General features: G+C 38.9%; 1 protein-coding gene across 1 annotated transcript in view; it reads right to left on the bottom strand.

The window, feature by feature from the left end:
* Positions 1-18900, bottom strand: part of clstn2a (calsyntenin 2a) — a 156565-nt gene that overhangs the window by 36538 nt on the left and 101127 nt on the right. The window contains exons 3-9 of the mRNA XM_014991066.2: positions 11603-11798; positions 9163-9274; positions 8797-8893; positions 4375-4524; positions 1692-1877; positions 815-1072; positions 41-162 (exon numbers count right to left, since the gene is read on the bottom strand). Coding sequence (XP_014846552.1) covers positions 41-162; positions 815-1072; positions 1692-1877; positions 4375-4524; positions 8797-8893; positions 9163-9274; positions 11603-11798 — 1121 coding nt within the window. The remainder of the gene's footprint in view (positions 1-40; positions 163-814; positions 1073-1691; positions 1878-4374; positions 4525-8796; positions 8894-9162; positions 9275-11602; positions 11799-18900) is intronic.

Genomic DNA, 18900 nt, shown 5'->3' with positions numbered 1-18900 from the left:
CGCACACACACACACACACACACACACACACCCTCCTCACCTGCTCCAGCTTCCAGTGGAACTCAGCGGGTCGGAAAGTGTCAATCTGCGTGAAATCTCTCCTGAGCAGGAACACCAGGCGGCAGTTGTGAACATACAGAGAGTAGTGGTGGCGGTTCATCTCTGCACGCACACAGCACACGGGGAAAACAATCATTATGTGCAAAGTAAAACGGGATGCATGCTCATTTTCTGAATCCTCAAGAAAACAAGTCCTCCAAATGAATACTCAAGCTTTTTCACTTGATGACTTCTTTACAGTGAAGCCTGCCTAAGAGATCATTAAACGCTTTCAGAAGAGGAGTTTATTTCTCAGAACTCCCCAGTGATTAGCCAATGCTTGTTCTTATATGTCAGAAATATAATCTGCTTTTTGTGAAAAAACAAAAAAACAAAAAAAAAAACAAGCTTTGCTTTCAAGTTCAAAAACACCCATTTTCAAGCAAATAAGCCATCTGTTAGAAAATGCAGATGGTCTGCGTTGTCTAAATGTTTAATTATGTGTTTTAAGCTGTAGCATCCAGATATGAGGAAGGCAGAAAAGTTGCAGAGGACTTGTGCTTGTGGAATGCATTCAGAGCCTAATTATTCAATAGTTTTATAAGGTATTTTAATTATGTTATACTGTGATGCCCCTAATTACAGAGAGGGGAAACATTGAGCTCTTAAGGGGGTGGGGGGGGGAAACTGACCTAAGTTTAAGAAAAGGTATATGCAGATAATGATGTCATATCAAGCTTCAACACCTGAGCGTAACGCGAGAGGATTTCCCCACCTGTCTTGTCAGAGTTGCACAGTATGGTTTCCTTCTCAGCTCTAAGTCCCGGACTCGGCCCGTGTTTCATCCACGTTGCTACGGTGAACTGGTCCGTCAGGTTCTGGGGCACCACGTGGTCCGGAACATTTGCAGCCTGGCGCCCGTCAAACCTGTAGATGAGGTCGCTCTCGCGCCCGCTGTCGGTGAGGAGGGACGCGGTCCAGTTTGTGGCGGGGCTCGGGGCAGGAAGGAGGTCGGTGCTGCCTGAGGCTGCCCCTGGATGCGCCGGTCAGAAAACATTGACTATTAATCAGAGAAGAGCTCGGAAGGTCCACGGCGACCCTGTTGAAGCTGCAGAGGTCTGTTGCTCAGGTGGGAGAATCTGTTTTAAGGACTAAATTGGAAAAAAGTAAATAAATAAAGCAGGTCTTTTTGGGAGATTAGTAAGATTTTCGGAATCCCTTAGAGAAAGAAATCCCCATCTGCTACTTAGAGAAGATACAGTGAAGTTTATGTTGGTTATGTGAACAAGTTCATGAGGTACAAATATTTTTGCAAGGCACAAAAGTATTTGTACCTGGGTAAAAATGGATCAAATAAATGTCACATTTAATGAAAGTTCGACATTAATTTGGGAAGTTTAATTTTTTTGTTTTTTAAAGGCTCCTTTAAATAATGTGCAAGTTAGAAGTACTATGATGGAAATTGGTCTATTACTCTACTGAGAAGGTTAAGATGTCAGGAGGTAATTTTATATCTGAATTAAAATTTTATGCAGTCTTAGTTCTTGGCTATCAAAAAGCTCGCCTCTATTTAATTAGAACATTCTCACTTATTTCTGCATAACAATCCATCCTGTCTACTCTTTTTCCCTGTTCTTTGTATTTTTCCTTACCACAAAGTTTCTGCAGAGACTTTTCAGAGTAGGTTTCCCGGTCGCAGCCCTTTCCGATGTGATTCGTCTGCAGCTCCACCATGGCCTTCACACCCGACAGCGGGCCGCCGCATGTCTCCAGGTGCATCTTGGGAAAGAGCTGCTTGCTTCCGGTCCCCGGCTCGTAGTCCACTCGCTTGTTCCAGCCTGAAAGTACGACGAAGATTTGTACATATTTGGTTTCATGCACACGGCCTTCAGCCTTAGAAATGAATGGCCTGTTCCTCCTTGCTATCTGAAGAATTTCCAGGGGAAGATTTTTATTTATTATTTGCTCAAATTGAATGATGAAATGACTCAACCGCTAATAAGATTGCGAAGCTGAAAGGACTGTAAAATGCTTGCTTTCTACTGCCAGCTGGACAGCCAGCTTTTTTATCACCAAGTTGTTAAGGCTTTCATTCAGTGTGTACCAAAATGCCTCCATTGGGGCCAGTGGAAGAGACCCAACATGCTGATGTTGCTGTGTGCATGTCACATCGTCAATGATATCAAGTCTCCTGAGAAAATTACCGAGAGAAACAGATTGTGATTAGGACGGTGGCGAGAGACGACGTGGATCTCACGTCAGTGTGAGGGAGACTTCACGAAACTGCAGCTGCAGGAACATTGCTGACTTTTGCACATGAGAAAATAGGTTGCAGAGGGGGGGTAGAGCTTTAAATGCATCGCTGCTTTATGTTTTATTCATGGTTTTAAGCTAGTAGAGGTTAATGGTTTTGCATTATGCTTCGCATGGGTTAATGGTTTTGCTTTATAGCCACTTTTATGAGACCAAATTTGAAGAAACGATGCAACTTTTATAAGGATGTTAGCATAAAGAAAGGATTTTAAGTGTTAGGTGATGTTTTGAGTTAAATATTCTTAGATCTTAGAAGACCTGGAAAGAAATGACTTTGGTTTGTGCGGCTGCTTTCATCGCTTCTTCTGTAAAACTAGATTGACTTTTGACCATAGACATTACTTTCTGACTATCTTTTTTTATACCCGTCTCTCTTAAAGGATACGTTAATCTGCATGTTATGAAGGATCAGTGCTTAAAACTAATTTATGCATACCCATGAGTATGCACTCCTATTTGGTCACATCTGTTTCATCCACAACTGCAAACTAAAGATTTTTCCTAACAAAATGATGCGTTTCATTTTGTATAACATAATTATGAGCTTGAGCCAGTTGATGGACCCGTCTAGACTGCTTTTACCATAATAAAACGTGAATTACAGTAGGCGCTGCTCTGCTGGCTTCCTCTTTATGCAGGAGGAAGAGTTACAGCACCTATTCAAAACAATTCATGAGCTATAAATGCAATCATAAATTTCAGTGTTTCCACAAAAAGTGGTGTATAATTGTGTAGTGGAAGTAAAATACCTTTGAAATTGTTTTCCAAAGACACAATCAGCAAAGTGTGACATTAATTAATGTGCATTCAGAACCTGAGTCAATATACTGAAGTTATAGCTGCAAGTCTGACAGAGTGTGTCTTGAGCCGCTTTGCAAAATTGAACAATTCCTCCAATTCAAGTCAAATAAATCAAATTTGATTTAAAGCATCTGAGAGCAGTAATTTCTAAAACTGATTACAAAGGCCTGACTAAAACGTTCTGAAACCATGCTGCTTCTATATTTACATATATAGTTATGTAGTGCTTTATGTTGGTTTAAACTCGACTTCAAGGTTGCATTGTTCAAAAGTTTAATAACAACATCTGCATGGTAGAAAACTCTACAATTCATTTTGAACATTAAAGTTTGTTGTGTTGCTTGGATCAACAAAAATGGAAATTTTAGAGAATTTTTTTTTCTGATGTTTTTTTCTTTCTGCATTGATTGCAAACACCAAACTGATTAATTTCTCTTTTGTCTCACTTGCTGTTTGTTGTAAGCACCTTAAACTGTTCACACAATTGAAATATAATCAATACTGCTAATGGCTTAATTGAATGATTTCAACAATTTGAACAAATACAATAAATCTTGACTAAAAATCGACATGAGGTTGTGACTTTTGGTTTGAAGGCATTGCTGTTAACTTTGAGCTGCACCAAAGTCACAACTTTGTAGCACATTAATTTCTAAGATGATAAAATAAGTAAAATATCTCCACCCAGACTAGTTTTTCTTTCATCAAGGTTATAAAAAACAGCCGTCACGCTCGATCCATCACTGGAACTTTGTTTGTTTCTCTTGTAATCTGTTCATTTAACCTCATCCTTCGCCTCCTTCTCTCTCTCCTCCTGTCTTTCTCTCTCTCTCTCTCTCTCTCTCTCTCTCTCTCTCAGCCCGGTTCCTGAGCTGCTGTCAGAGCAGACAGGTGAAGCAGCAGGGGAGATGGGCTGAACTGAATGCCAAGCCGTTGGCATGTTAAAGAAGAAGAAAAAAGGACCAGTCTGGTCAGCTTTCCCTCCTGAGGTTTGTGTCAGGTCCTTTGATTTCCTTCAGAGACATTCAGTATAAAATGAGAGAGAAGTTCCTGAACAAAGCAGAGTCTGCCCAAAAGACTGCTCTGAATTGCAATCTTCAACTTTGAATGCATCGGCTACATTTAGGTGCCTGAAAGCAATGTATAAACACCAGTCGGTGAGTTTCTGTTGAGGATTTCAAGGCAAGACATCATGTGTGCAATTCAGTGGTTGTTTCTGACCTTGCCATCCGGGTTTGCACACAGGCTTGACTTCAATGTGAATCGCCACATCCTCTTTTGCTTTCTTCTGACCGCAGTCAAAGGCAGACACCATAATCCTGTAGCTCTGCTGCTTTTCATAACTCAGTCGCTCTGTGTTTCTGATGTTACCTACGGGGGGAAATGAAAACAAAGAGAAAGAAAAAGGGATTATTCCTCAGCTGAGGAAACTGCAATTATATGCAGAGTTAAATAAAAAAAAAAAAAAGGAAAAAGAGGCGAAAGCAAACCGTGGAACTGAAAGGAAAATAACTTTTAGCCTGATGCCTCAGTTCAGTGAACTTCTATTGCACTGAAAAATAAACAACCTCCCTGTGAACATTTTGTATAAAGCAGGATGGACAGATTGTCTTTTTCAGTCTGCATAAAAGCAGCCAAATGTTACTGAATTCAGAAAGCAATGTAACAAGACATAAGATCTTTACTGTTACATATTCATGTTTATGTGGAAATTCATCTTTTAAAGCCACACAGGAGGCTTATCAAGGCTTAAATGTTGCCGATTTTCTCTCTTTCTGCGTCAACGTTCCCCATTTTCAGTCATGTTTGTGGAAAAGTTAAGATTCAACATTATCACATAGTGACAGAGATATGAGATGAAAACATTTTTCTGGCCCTTTTTTTCCTCCACTTTTATACTCTCTAAATCAAAGAAATAGCAGCAAAAGTAACCTTATTAAATAATAAAACAGCTCGAGCCTAAAGGTGTGGTTCCACTGCAGGAAACTTTTCCAGGAACCCAGGAAACATTGCTGAGGGGAAATCAAATATTTTGGATAAATCCTAAACTAAATGCGCAGCGTTGTAGTAAGAGGATGCAAAAATATTTCTTCTCACCAGTTTATATTTTCTATTGCTTATTAGGATTTTGGTAGTAATATAAAAAGCAGCCACTGATGCCGCTTTTCAGATAGTTTGCATTTGAATGCACTGATAAAAAATCCACCAACTTCAGTGAAAATATTTAGTTAAAATAAGCACAGACTCTCACCAACAGAGTCTCAACGGAGACGGAAAAAAAAGAGAGTCCCGCTCTCATTAAAGCCTTTTAAAGATATGTGGACTGCTAATGTCATGATTATTTTATAGTGTTTATTTTCTGGAGTACAGATTAAAAGAAATCACAACTGTCCAGGATCGTTGATCATTCAGAGATACTGAGTTGTTGCACTACTGCACGTCTGTGTTGTTACCGTTTCAACGAGACACGCACCTCACAGGCTTTAATTATTAAAGATCAGCAGATTGTTACAAACTTCCTCTGAGCTACAAATTATTTTTAATGCAGTTTCAAAGCTTAATTGCCGTGAAACTGTCATAAACTGTCTTTAGATGTTGCCATCCCAATCAGACCTCTCCTTATCTTTTCTTTGGTTTTCCTGCACAAAATGTCAAGAAGGGGCGTAGTTAATTTGAAAATCAATCCAAGTACAGATTTCCACACAGTTTGGAGTGGCAGTCTGTGGCTTTCAAACCATAATCACTGTGAGACAATCTGAAATTGATGCTGCTTCGGTCTGATTTCACAGCCTTTAAAGCCACTCTGGATCGTGTGGAGAGTCTTCAGCGTCAGAGGATATAATCTAAGAAAATGGCCTGGTCGTAATCCCTGCTGTTGAAACGCGCCCAACAAAATGACTGAGGTTTCCAGAAAGGTTGCGGGAGTTAAGTTTGGGCAAAATCTTTCAGAAGCCAATACTAAAAATCTTCAGTAAATGGCTGCTTAGATAGAAATGCTTCAAAATACATCTTGGATCTTGCCATGAATATTAAAATAATAATTGTTTAGACATTCTAAACATAAAGACAATGAGAAACAAGAACAAGCATTCTCTACTACTGGCCATTTGTTTAGTTCATTATGCATTAAACTTAACCTAAATCCAAACTAGTCATTTCTAGGACATGTCATGCATTTTAGCTTTTATTAAAAATAAAAAAAATTATTATACATTTTTAATCCTTTTACTTATTTTCCAGGGATTCTATGAAGCCAGTTTGGCTTGAGCTCAGGTATCACTTTTTGGTTTTCTTGCAAACCCAGGACATGTTTAGTTTAGTTTTTTTTAGCAACACTGAAAATATCATTGCTGTCTCAATCTAAAGGCTTGACGGTACAAAGCCCCCTCACTCTGCTTCGGTAAAGAGGAATGAAGGAAGCGAGTGAGATCCAGTCGGCTCAGAGAACATCAGAATGTAAAAGAAAGATAAGCTGACATGACAGAAGACGACAAGCGAGGAATCAAAGTCAGACAGGGAAAATCTCTTTCCCTGACAGTCTGAGACCCAAATAAAACAGAAACATATATCAACAATGTTTCTGCCACTTGACAACAGGTGGAACAAGCTAATTGTACAAACGGTAACTGATTACAGTTTGTTTAGAGTCATTTATTGTATGTATTTTATTGAATGTGTAGGGCCTTAAGCTGGTGGACTGATGTTAACCACCAACTTGATTTTCTCTTTTCTTAGAATACATACAATGAACCTGAATGTGTCTGTCTGAAGTCGATCTTTTGAGACGAAGATACAAGAGTTACATGCATGGAGACTTGCTGATATTCATCACATGTTGGGCTTTTTAATAGCAGGACAGTGTTGGAAACGAGGGATGCTGGAGTTGTGGGTTAGGGTTAGGCGTTCGCCCCGTCTTGGCTGTCGTAATGTTTACATTAGGTGCTTATTTGCAGAGAAGCTGGTGGTCAGTTATAGATAAAGTGCTACACGTGTGAACCATGCACTCAGAATAAAACATGTATTTCTAGGAGCTTTACATGAAATATGAAAGTAAAACATTGGAAGAGCCGGTCCTACTTTTCTACTGTGACAAGAAACATTTTAGAGGCTCTATTCTCATACAAGAAGACCAAGAGTGGCAAACTGTCTAAAACAGCCTCCATTTCCTAAAAACTATCTCCTTATATTACCATTATGTCAAACTTAACTACGGTCTAAAGTTGAATAAAACCGCATTCACATAAAAAGGAAGTCTGCCTTACTCTTAGTCCTTCTCTGACTAGCCGTGAGCATTAGCTTCCAGGCTCAAGTAATGTGCAGGTGTAGTACTACCTGTTTATAACGTCTTAAAAAACCTCATTTAGAAAATCTGCTATTTAAGGACTATTTTTTTTTTTTTCATTTTAATGGCTATTTGAAATAGAGTATCCCTGATTCATTTTCAATTCACTCTCTAGTCTTTAATAAAATGAACTCCCCATCTAACATTAAGTATTTGCTGCAGAGCAGTTCAATTACTTTTTCTATTTTATGCTCCCTTCCACATTACAAAGTTACCACGGCTCTACAGAGGAAATCTAACCAATAACCTGCGGCTTACCCTGCCCTCCAAGCAGTATTATTGAGCGAACGAGGAGAGTAAGTCAGACTGGTGTCAAATACAGAGAAAAAAAATACGTGGAGATTAAAATCACAAAGCAATAAGACAAAAAAAAAATATTAATAAAAGCATGAACCACCCAGAGAGAGGTGAGTAACTGCAGAGAAAGTTCGTGTTTCTGTCTGACTGAACAGCAAATACACACACACACACACACACACACACGCACGCACACGCACACGCAACACACACACGTGCACACGCAGTCTGCCTTCAGCTTGCATTACACTGCACTCAGATCACGCCGGGCTAGAGGCAGCCTAAATCCCAAAGTGAAATTTTATACAGACAGATACGCTTTAAATAGTGCATCCAACAGAAATAGAATACAAGCATTTAAGCAAATAGGACAGGTGGGAAGAAATAAATTAGCAAATGATGAAAAAGAAACAAGTTTTGGTTTTGTGGTAGATTCTGTAAATGTTCTGCAACTTCGGAGAGATAAAATGCTGACATATTTTGCACTTTTTTAAATTGTGAGAAATTCCTTTTTTCATTTTGAACCTACTTTAATAGTATATCTTTGATTGCTAGCTTCCACAGAATGCTGAGGGATTTGTTTTCAAAGTTGGCCGCATCTATATTTAGCACAGACGTTTCATGTTTACACAAGGTTTGAGAGATCACAAGGAAAACATGTACAAAAGAGAAAATGTCCCGTTTCTCTCATCAAGCCATTAACCATTCTGTTTGTGTTTAAATGAGGCTGAAATAACACAGTTAGCAGAAAACAGCCTGCTGCTTGTAATACAATTTAATCATATATTCCAAACGAGATGCTTATGATTGCAGAGGAGTCCAAAGGGGCTGAATCACAGATTATTTCTTGTGAGGGCACTGTAAACCTGGTTTAAAATTCAGAAAAATTAAGAAAAATTTTCAATTTTACTTTCTTGAACTTGGTCTCCTTCATATTGAACAGTTTATTTTCCCTGTTATAATACAATACCTCACTTCCCCATACATGCATGCAAAAAACTTACCATTGCGGTCTATGGCAAATGGGGTTCCCCCAGTCACAATTTCATAGTTACAGATCTGACTGTACTGTGGTGAACAGTCCTGGTCCCAAGCCTCCACCTGAAATTAAGTTCAGACAAATGGTCCTTTAACATGTAATATCTCAAATAAGAGACATAAAAAAATAATAATGGAGGAAGTTTTAAAACATTTTAGCTAAAGGCTAGTGTTCTCACTAGGGATGCACCAAGAAAAAAAACAAAAAAAAACAGGATCTGATTTATTCACTACCCCCTTCACATCATATAAAAGAATGACCAAGAAAAAAAGAACTGACATTGCTTGGTGATTCAGTTTAACGACCCCACAATCAATATCTGAATAAATACCTGCAGGATGCTGTCATAGATCTTGCCTTCAGTCACTGACGCCTTGTAAAGAGACTCTCTAAACACGGGGCTGAACTCGTTGACATCATCCACCTGAATGTGGACCACAGCCCTGAATTCAGGAAGACAAGATGAAAGAAGGGAGCCCATTGTAAAATATGGACATAAAAAAAGCATGGATGTTTGATTTAAAAAAAAAAAAAAAAAGCAAAAAGGAGTGCAATGATAAAAGAAAAATAGGTATGGAAGAAGAGATGACAGAAAGAAAATTTGAGTCATGAGTGGGGACTGAAATGCCCCAAAGTTTAATTCGTCGTCAGACTCACGAGCATGAGAGTGTGCAGTCTTCAGGGTCTCACAAGCGGCAATGTCAAAGCATTTGTTTGAGAAGAAAATGACAGCGTGCCAGCTCAATGTTGCCACATCTTTTGATGGGATGTGAGAATGTGCATTGGATCTCTGGATAAAGTTTGTGTGTCATGGGTCTGCTTATTAAAATATATATAGATATGTATGCATCATATTTGCATCTAAAAGCTAATTGCGCTTTGATTAACTGATGCAGAGCAACTATAAAATTCAGCTTTCAAGAGGATTAATGGACGACATGAACAAAAGAGTAAGAGGAAGCACAACGATTATGTAGATTACTGTGATCTTGCAGGAGTGTTCCCAGAGTAGACACTGAGACAAACCGACAATGAAAACAGAAACAAAAGCCAATTTCACAAGAGGGCGATAAAAGGACAAAACGAGAGGGCAAGGCCAAAGTCTGAAAGCTGAATATGAAGGATTTAATAGGCAGCTTGGCATAGCTGCAGGCTAGAGAGATGATTATATACAGTAAATTAAACCTTTTGTCTCAACTGTGCTGTGGCGGCATTAGAGATTTTGCTTTCACCATTAATGATTTGACCACGGCACTGAAAAATCTAGTATTTATCTTTAGATTCTGTTGTTGCATTTTTTTTTTTTTTTGAAAGAAAACATATTTTTTCTTCCAAAACAAGTAAAGTTATTCTCAAAGTACAGAATCCAATCTGGATCTGGATTGAACAGCAGGTGAATCCAGATCCGGATCCCAGCCCACATTTTCAGGTAAAGAAAATGTGTATTTTATGAGTCATATTTTATTGACTCATAAAATATGGTAATTTCAACAAAGTTGAGTTAAAATAAATGTCATATTTCTGTTGTATAATATCTAGGCAAATATAACAAAGAGGATTTGCTCTTCACAAGCTTAAGAGCTCCTGATAAAGAATGCTCTTTATCATTTATCGTATAGCAACGTTTTTGTTAGTCACAAGAATGTGCAGCTCAGTGTGTTTTCTAGCACACACAAGGAAATCTCTACTAAAACTAATACATTTGCCCATTTTACTGGTGTTTCTGCACTAATGTCTGCAAATGAACCAACATTAGATGCAGTCTTCTTCAGCAGCAGTCGTCACCATCAACATTTTACTGTGCATCTAAGAAGGCACATCTGGCCAGTTAATGCCATTAGCCTAATGAGGAGTATTTAAGGTGTTGTGCTCTGTAGCGTGTCACAAAGCCACACACACAAGCAGACATGCGTGCGCTCTTTAATTTGAATTTCTCCTGAGAAAGACCATCACGCATCCTTCTCTCTTGTTGCTTTTTCCCCCACTACAGAGCAGTAGTTTACTTTAGCATAATTCCAACTCTGACTCAAAGAGCAGAGAGTTTGATTTGATGTTGTCCGCACCACTATGCCTGTCTGCCAGTCTAATTCCTGAGCCGGAAAGGCAAAGGCAGACAAATCTCATCGAAAGGCAATAAGCACAAAATATTCTTGCATAAACAAATTTTAGATCCGTCTCCTGTACTAATTAAAATAGATAGTGATAGTTTATATGTAAAATATTGTAGCTATTGATATGGATTGTTTCTGTGAACTATTCCTCTTCGCTGATTAAGTTTTCTCCTGATTGACAGCTAACAACACACTAGAAATGTTCATACGTTCCCCTACTGCTTGCCAGTGTTGCATTATTTAGTATTATTCCAGCTTTTAATTTTGTGTTGTCTTTTATGTTCCTCTTCATAGAAGCTACATCTGTCCAGGCATTAATTGCGACTGCTCCCAACAACTTCATGTTCTCCTGTGTCTCTCCTGGACAACGGCTGAGCTTTTGCTGCGACTAACGTTATGTGCCGTCTACCAACCAGACTAGAAAACTGGCTCCGACTTGTCCGTTTAGCTTCGTTTCTGTTCTAGATACACTTTTTCTCTGCCACAGAAAGTACTCCTCCTTTGTGTTTCTTTTCTTTTTTTTTTTTTTTTTTCTGTCGTCTCAAACACCCAGTCAGCCGTGGCAGGTCGCTGCTGGAGGCTCCTTGCTGTTGAAAGGGAGTTTTTTAAGGCCAACATCCAGAGTTACATAAAGATTTGTAACCCTGGCGCTGGACTTACTTGTGAGATTTTTTCCAGTTAGCTCCACCGGGGCCGGCGCCGCAGTCGTAAGCCTGGATGATGAAGGTGTATTCCTTCTGGCTCTCACAGTCCACATGACTGCTGGCTCTCAGGACTCCTTCTCCTGATGTGCGATTCAACACCACTGCCTCAAAAGGGGCATCCTGACCAAAGATCTTGAAGGAGCAAATCTCCCCTGGGAAGAAAAGAAAAAAAAAATTGAATTCAACCTGGTGGCACAAAATGAACAAATTGAGCGATTGTTGTGTTTTAGTGAATGATTCAAGGGTTTATGTCTGTTGCTGAGTCAGCTAAGGAAGTAATTCTTAAAAAATACAAAAGTATTTAAAAATGATTGTTCACCAGTAAAACCCTTCTGTCATGTTTGGAAAACAAAAAAATCTCACTCTGGCAGTGTCTTTTGTGTGTTTGCTGAAAATAAACCCTCCAAAGCCAAAGTCTGATCTTTGGCTGAAATTCTTTGGCAGAAGATAGAAGAAGAATTTTAATATAATTTTGTATAACATTGTATGTTTTGTCTTCCCCTCCACACACACACACACACACACACACACACACACACGCTCATTGCCCTCCCAGAGTAATATTATCAAACCCAGCAGTAGCTCTGAAACCACTCAGAGAATTCAAACATGTGGGTAATGAATCTGAACTAACAAGAAAACACAGCAGCTGGCTTTTTGCTTTGTTCTTACAGTGCAGCTATTATTTCAAATTTCAGCCTCTGTTTCATTTCTCTGCACAGAAACTTTGTCAGCTCCTGGTGAGCGGTGTGGAGAATTATATTGCTTCTGATTTTTCTTCGTGTGCACCAGCTGACTCCACCGAGTGAAGGTATGTCTCTCACGTGGCTTTAGAAGTTCATTTCATGCACAGGTTTTTGACTCTTTGATATCGAGAAGCGCTTTGGAAAAGAAACTAAAAGAACCTTTCAGCGGTAGAGGATGCGCGTCTAAACGTCCAAACCCCTTTCCAAACTGTCCGCCAGTCACGTTTTGAGATCTTAGCCTTTTCACAAGCTGACTCAATTGTTTGAATCCAGTTTTTCTGAAAAAATAATGGTCCTGTCCGCAACACAGGGCTTCGAGGCGACATGTATTTTCACACTTAAAGTCTGTGCAAAGTAGGCAAAGCAATTGCAGAGATGCAGTTCAACACAGATGTATGGAAAATACATTCTCAGCTATAAAAAGCAGGAAGGAAAGAATAGCCTTGAACCCACTTCCACTTGCAAGTCTTACATAAGTGGAAAAAAAATCCCCAATAATATGAATTTAATATAGTGGTGCTACCTTTACGCATAAACCTTGACATTCTGGTGCAAAGGGGGGGAAAAGATGTTTCTACTTAACACTTTGAGGATGAATGCAAATCCATTTTCTGCTCCATCTGTTGCAGGAAATGCATTTCCTTGGATTGCTTTTTATATGAGAACATGACAGAAGTGTGGAGCGGAGGAAAGGAAATGAGGACAAATTTGATGGCCCCAATGTATATGTAAATTGTTGTGGCAGATATTTTTGCCAACTAATGCATACTTTACACACTTGCCGTTTTACTTTGCCTTACCAGACGGAACAAAGAATTTTCTCACCGCTGTGAAGCATCAGAAAAAAAAAAAAAAAGAAAAAAGAAGTCCATTTCAATTATTGCCTCCTTTGCAGCATCTTTTGCTAAATTATTGGTACCCCTGAAACTTTTTCAACATCCCATCATGTTGTAGCTACAAGCTTTGACTGGATCATTCTGAAATAATAATAATAATAATAATAATAATAATATCAATCGCATAAAACCCCAATGAAATACACTGAAGTCTGTAGCTGCAACATTACTGACTATTAAAGAAGTTCAAGTGGGTTCAATACTTTATCAGAGCACTGCATGTCAGGTAGAAAAAGATGCAATGTTTTCCAGTAAATACATATCGAAATAGTTTTTTTTTTTTTCCAGTAGGAACTTGACCCCTGACCATGCAATACTAATGTAGAACAGGAAAGAAGTCAGCTGAAATGAATTCAATAGCAACAATCATCCAAAATAGATGGCGCTCCACAGGAAGCCCGAGTCCAATAAACTCCATCCACAGAAATGTCAAGCTGTCAGGAAATATGCATCTCACGAAATGTAAAATTGCTAATATAATGGAAGCGGACAGGATGAGCACGATTAATGAGAAAATGATTCTCCATGAGCGAACGTGTTGTCACAAGCAGCCAAAACTAATTTGTGCATTCCCTGTGTACAAAGGACTTGACAGAGCATTTAATTTCTTCCAATTTTATTTCAATTTGTCGAGTTTACCAGTTGCTCACACTTTGTCTTGAATCACACCGAGTGATACATCAAACTCATCTGCATGTAGGTGAAACAAAGAAGGACTTTCCAATAAAACCCGAGGGCCACACTTTTATTTCTTGAAGGCGTAGGGCGCGCGCCGAATTAGAAGGTTAAGACAAACTCTTGACGGCTAATGTATACATACAGGCGTATAAGTCTTAATAAAGTGTGATAAATTGAAGCGTGGAGAGAACAGGTTGGGAAGCTTCCCTTTTAATTCGAGAGTTTTGGAGAATTTAAAGTCCTTTAGATTAAAGCTGCACCACAGCAACTGCACATCATTAGGACAGAAAATGCATTACAAGCTGCTCTTCAATACTAGAACCCACAGTTAAAGAAGAGCAGACAAACAGGATCTGTTTATTTCTTAGTATCTGCAAACACAATTGTGAAAACAAGAAGAAGCGATCTCCGGAGTGAGCTTAAAGCACAAGCTCCCAGACAGACCTCAAAATAGAAACAGAAAATTTAAATCTCTTCTTAATCAAAACAGTGCCGACAATCCATCTGGTGTTTTTGTTCCTGAGTGGAGAGAAGGAGATGCAAGAAGCTCCCATCTCACGGTGGGTTCTGTGTGTTTGTGTTGGAGGCTGCGAACATGGTGGGAGGGAGCGGTAAACCTTGATTAAAGGAACTTTCAAAGCATGCAGAGTATCAGTGGGCCTTAAGCCTCCCGTCCCTCACGCTCCCTCGTTGCCCAGCTCACTGTCGTCATTACTGCTCCACTTTAATTAAAGACCGGAATGAACTGCACTTCTTTACTGAATCATTAACCACCGTAATGCTTCTGCATCCACACAGCAACACAAGCCGTCTCTGTGTGTAACAGGTTTCTGCAGACTGACCTAAAAATGCAGTGGAGGGTATATTTAAAAAAAGAAAAAAAAAACTCAGCAGTGTTTTGTTTAGGATTTTTGTAACGTACTATGAAAAGCCCCATTCGGCTTTTTTTTGAAAATAAAGTACCATTTTACTTTAATATCTCATTATTTACGGCGCCCCCTAGGGGACATGGAGGATTTTTGTTCAGTTTATGTGGCATAATTACATACTGTAAACCTTTCTACTGGTCGCCGTCATACTTTCTGCTATACTCTAAGGTTTTTGTGAGGGTTTTTTTTCATGTGTATGTCATTGTGAAATATCTTTAGTTTTATCTTTTACTTTAGGATAAAAATGCACCACAAACCGATGATTTAAACATAAACTTAAGAAGGAAAAAGAAAGAAATACATCCAAATATGTGGAATATTTCTGAGTTATTATCACAAGGTAATAAGTCATCTGACAGTTTTGATTGTGTCTCTTTTATTTTGGTGGTCTGAATGGTTTAAATGCCCGTTCCCATCTCAGCCTGACACAAACGGACATAAACATGCAGTGAATAAATCAATTTTCAATCAGTTTTTTTGCACCAAAGAGCTAAGAATAAACATGTTTTCACTGAGGCTCTTTAAATGTGTATAGATTTGAAATTTTAAATTAGCATTTGTGACTGTATACAAAACAGACCAGCAAATATTGCAGTAAGCACTTTGTGAGGGAACTCAAAAGAAAAGGTTTTCCCACATGTTTCACCGGGGGCTCCGTGTTATTGCACTATTTTGTGTTGGTGTGTCATTTAAATAATAATAACAGTGTAAAATACACTGCAGTCTTTGATTTTATTAAGACTCTATGCAGATGAAAGAGCACTCTGAGTAACCCTTTTATTCAAAACGTAGAAAAATACCAGTAAGCCACTAAGTAGACCTGAAAACAAGTCGAAAGGAGCTGCTCTTCGGCTACTTCGAGCAATGAAAATGCAAATGGGAGGAGGAGGATAAAAACAAATTAGGGTTCATGGCCTTTCAATGAGCTTTTCCTCTGCTGGCTGTAATTTGATTTTATCTTCTCTATCTCTAAGGTGTATAATGAGGACACAATGAGGACAAAGACTGGCGTGCAGTTAACTGCCGTCATAGGTCTGGATATCGTTTCTCGACGAGAGATAATGAAAGTGTCGACTTCGGTAGATGTCAGCCGTGAATGTTAGCTCGAAATTTCTAAATCCTTTTCCTAAAACATATTCTTGCAAAATGCGGCCGAGACATTCTGTTTTAATGGCATCAATTTGAAAGGCATCAGGCCGGTTTAAATGTTGTTTCTTTGATTTGTTTTGATTGACTACGCAGGAAGCTTTCATCTTTCCATGTGTTTTTATTATCAAGCTAACGTTTAATTAGCTCCTTTGTTGTTTTTGCTCGTTTTAAAGTTCCTCAATAACACAAAAGGCACACCAATTAATTCAATTCCATCCAAAAACACTTCATTAATCCCAAAGGGATTACAAACTTGCACGATATTCAATTTGTGAACATCAGTCATGTTAATGTTCAGGCACCTTAGAAGAGCTCGTATTGGCTGATTGCAGGGTGAAGGTTTGAGAAGTCCAAGTATTTATAAAGCTTTGAACTTTGAATCACCCGAGGCCCGAAACCATCACAAAGGATTTCAGGCTTAGTGAGGTTTAACCTGGGGTTTGCAGGGACATGAATGCAGCTTAACGCCTTACAGGGCTAGATTGCCATGGTTACTTACTTTTGGACACCTAACTTACTCCAGACCCAGGTTTTATTTGAGATGAGCCACATTTGAAAATCCAAGGCATGGCCAAGTAACTCTGTTGAAAAATAATAATAAAAATAAAAAAATAAAATCTGATAATTCCTACTTATTGAAATGAAAGATAAAAGTACCAAAAGAATTGTAAACATTTTTTTCCTTGGCTGATATTAGAAGCTAATCTTTCAACAGTGCTTTTTTAAAATTTATTTTAACTTACCCATCCAAAGACATCTTGAAATGTCTCGTTTCATCTTTGTTTTAGAATAATGAAGTTTTACAGTGACTGCTTTCAAAAACATACAATACTCCATCACCTTTGTTGCTAATATAAATAATTCTTGAATTTTTTTTTTTTTTTTTTTTACTCAGTGCAGCCATTGTAGCTAACCATTGTAGTTTAAAATAAAATAGAATCTGAAGCAATTCATCAGAGGCTCTTTAAGATAGCAGGCCGCTGTAACTTGCACTTGGGAGGACTGTCACCACGTCTTTGTTTGACCTCAGACTGAAAAACTCGCAGCTCACGCGAGAGAAAAGAACGCAGATCAAACACACTAAAGCAAGATTACATTCAATCCGTCTTTTCAGCCAGGACTGCCGTTGTCTTTTAGCCAACACACACACACACACACAAAAAGGAATGGGGCATATTAATTATTCAATGCTAGGGGCTTTGGTGGTCTGGGATAAAAATTAATGTTAACAGCAGCCTCTGAGACAGAGATTGTAATTCATCAGATGAACTCTTCTGCTTATTTTCCGTCAGTGTTACAAATTAGCAAAGAGATGGAGTGTCACCGCTGAGGCTGCCGTCAGGCTGCCGGTCGTGTTACCATAAACAAAATGGTTTATGTTGGTATAAATCTGAAGAAATGTAGCTGTCAAGTCCTGTCGTATCCATGAGATGTATAGCCTTATTTCATGTAGGACGACAATTGTCAAATTTACAAAGCGCTGTTGTACATTGATGTGTTAATTTTGCTATAACAAGTGACATGTACATGCACAGAAAATTTAGGAAGTGAACATAAAAATGCATTGGGTCTAAATATGACAGAAAAGACAGTTTACAATGTACCACCACTCCTCCGTCAAACATCAAGTCTGCGTCTAAAGTTAAAGTTCTTTGAAATTACTTTGCTAAAATTCACACCATCAGACGAAAGGTTTAAAACGCAGATCATACATGGATCACAACTCTGATGGATGCATCTCTATTTTCAATAACTGGTTTACAGCAATTCTTTTGCTTCGTCACAAATGTATTATAAAAACTAAATTACATGACAAAAGAAACTAAGCATGAAAAACTGTAAAAAAAAAAAAAAAAAAAAGCATGCAGAAGGTGCTCAGCAGCAAGGCAGTGTGACTTAAAGTTGACTAAAGCGCCGATATTATTTAAGCCCCAAAGAAACTCATTCTGTGAGAAGATCTGAAAAAAGGTAAATAAGGACCATAATAAAACTAGTGGATTTAAGACTGAAGAGGAGACTTAAAAATTTAAAATAAAATGAAACTGTAGAAGAAAAAAGAGTTAGACGGGATGAGGAGATGGATTTATCAGAGAAGCCTCTTGTGTGTAAGATAACTAATGCAGCTAAAAACAGCACCATGAGCCTCTTGAGTATATTAGCGCGCTTCTCCTTCTGCTCCTCACCTTCTCCTCCCAAAGCCACCTCTCCCTTCCTCCACAGCAGGTTTCGCAGCAGTAAGCAATTATTTAGCCCTTAACACGAGCACTCAGATTCAGCACTCAGCCTTGCCCTTCCTTTACTCCCCGACACACCTCACGCGCTCATCTGGTCGCCCTGTTCTACACCTTCCTCCTTCTCCTCCTGCGCTCCTCTCACACAGATGCTGTTCTCGAGAGCTCAGCGGGTCACCGGGTGACAGCCGAGTGGCTTCCTGCACGGAGAAAGTTCGCAGCTTTGACGTGGCACGCTTACTCGCGATACTACGCTCTATGTACTGCGACAAACAACGTTCAAAAAACAAGCAATGTAAAAACAGGCTGCAGTGATACTAAAAGTGTTCTGAAGTGCTTCGCCTGCCATTATACTATGAACAAAAGCCAGTGTTCGAAACATCCTGTGAATTTGCAAACAATGCATCAGCTGAGTTTTAAGGCTTTTGCCAAATTCTGACAAAATCTTCAACAATTGTTTCACTTTAGTTGGATAAAATAGAAGAACCTAATATTAGTTAGTTGTTTTCTGTCCCATTTCCTGCTTTATAGATCGGCTTTCATCATGACCCCTGCTGCCTCTTTTCTACATATGGATCCACTAGATCACGCATGACCTGATGTGCAGACATGAGAGTCAGAATCC

Source organism: Poecilia mexicana, unplaced genomic scaffold (assembly GCF_051168715.1).
Source record: "Poecilia mexicana isolate PSO_F unplaced genomic scaffold, ASM5116871v1 scaffold_17, whole genome shotgun sequence".
In the NCBI taxonomy this organism is placed as follows: domain Eukaryota; kingdom Metazoa; phylum Chordata; class Actinopteri; order Cyprinodontiformes; family Poeciliidae; genus Poecilia; species Poecilia mexicana.
This window is presented reverse-complemented; position numbering and strand designations above follow the sequence as displayed.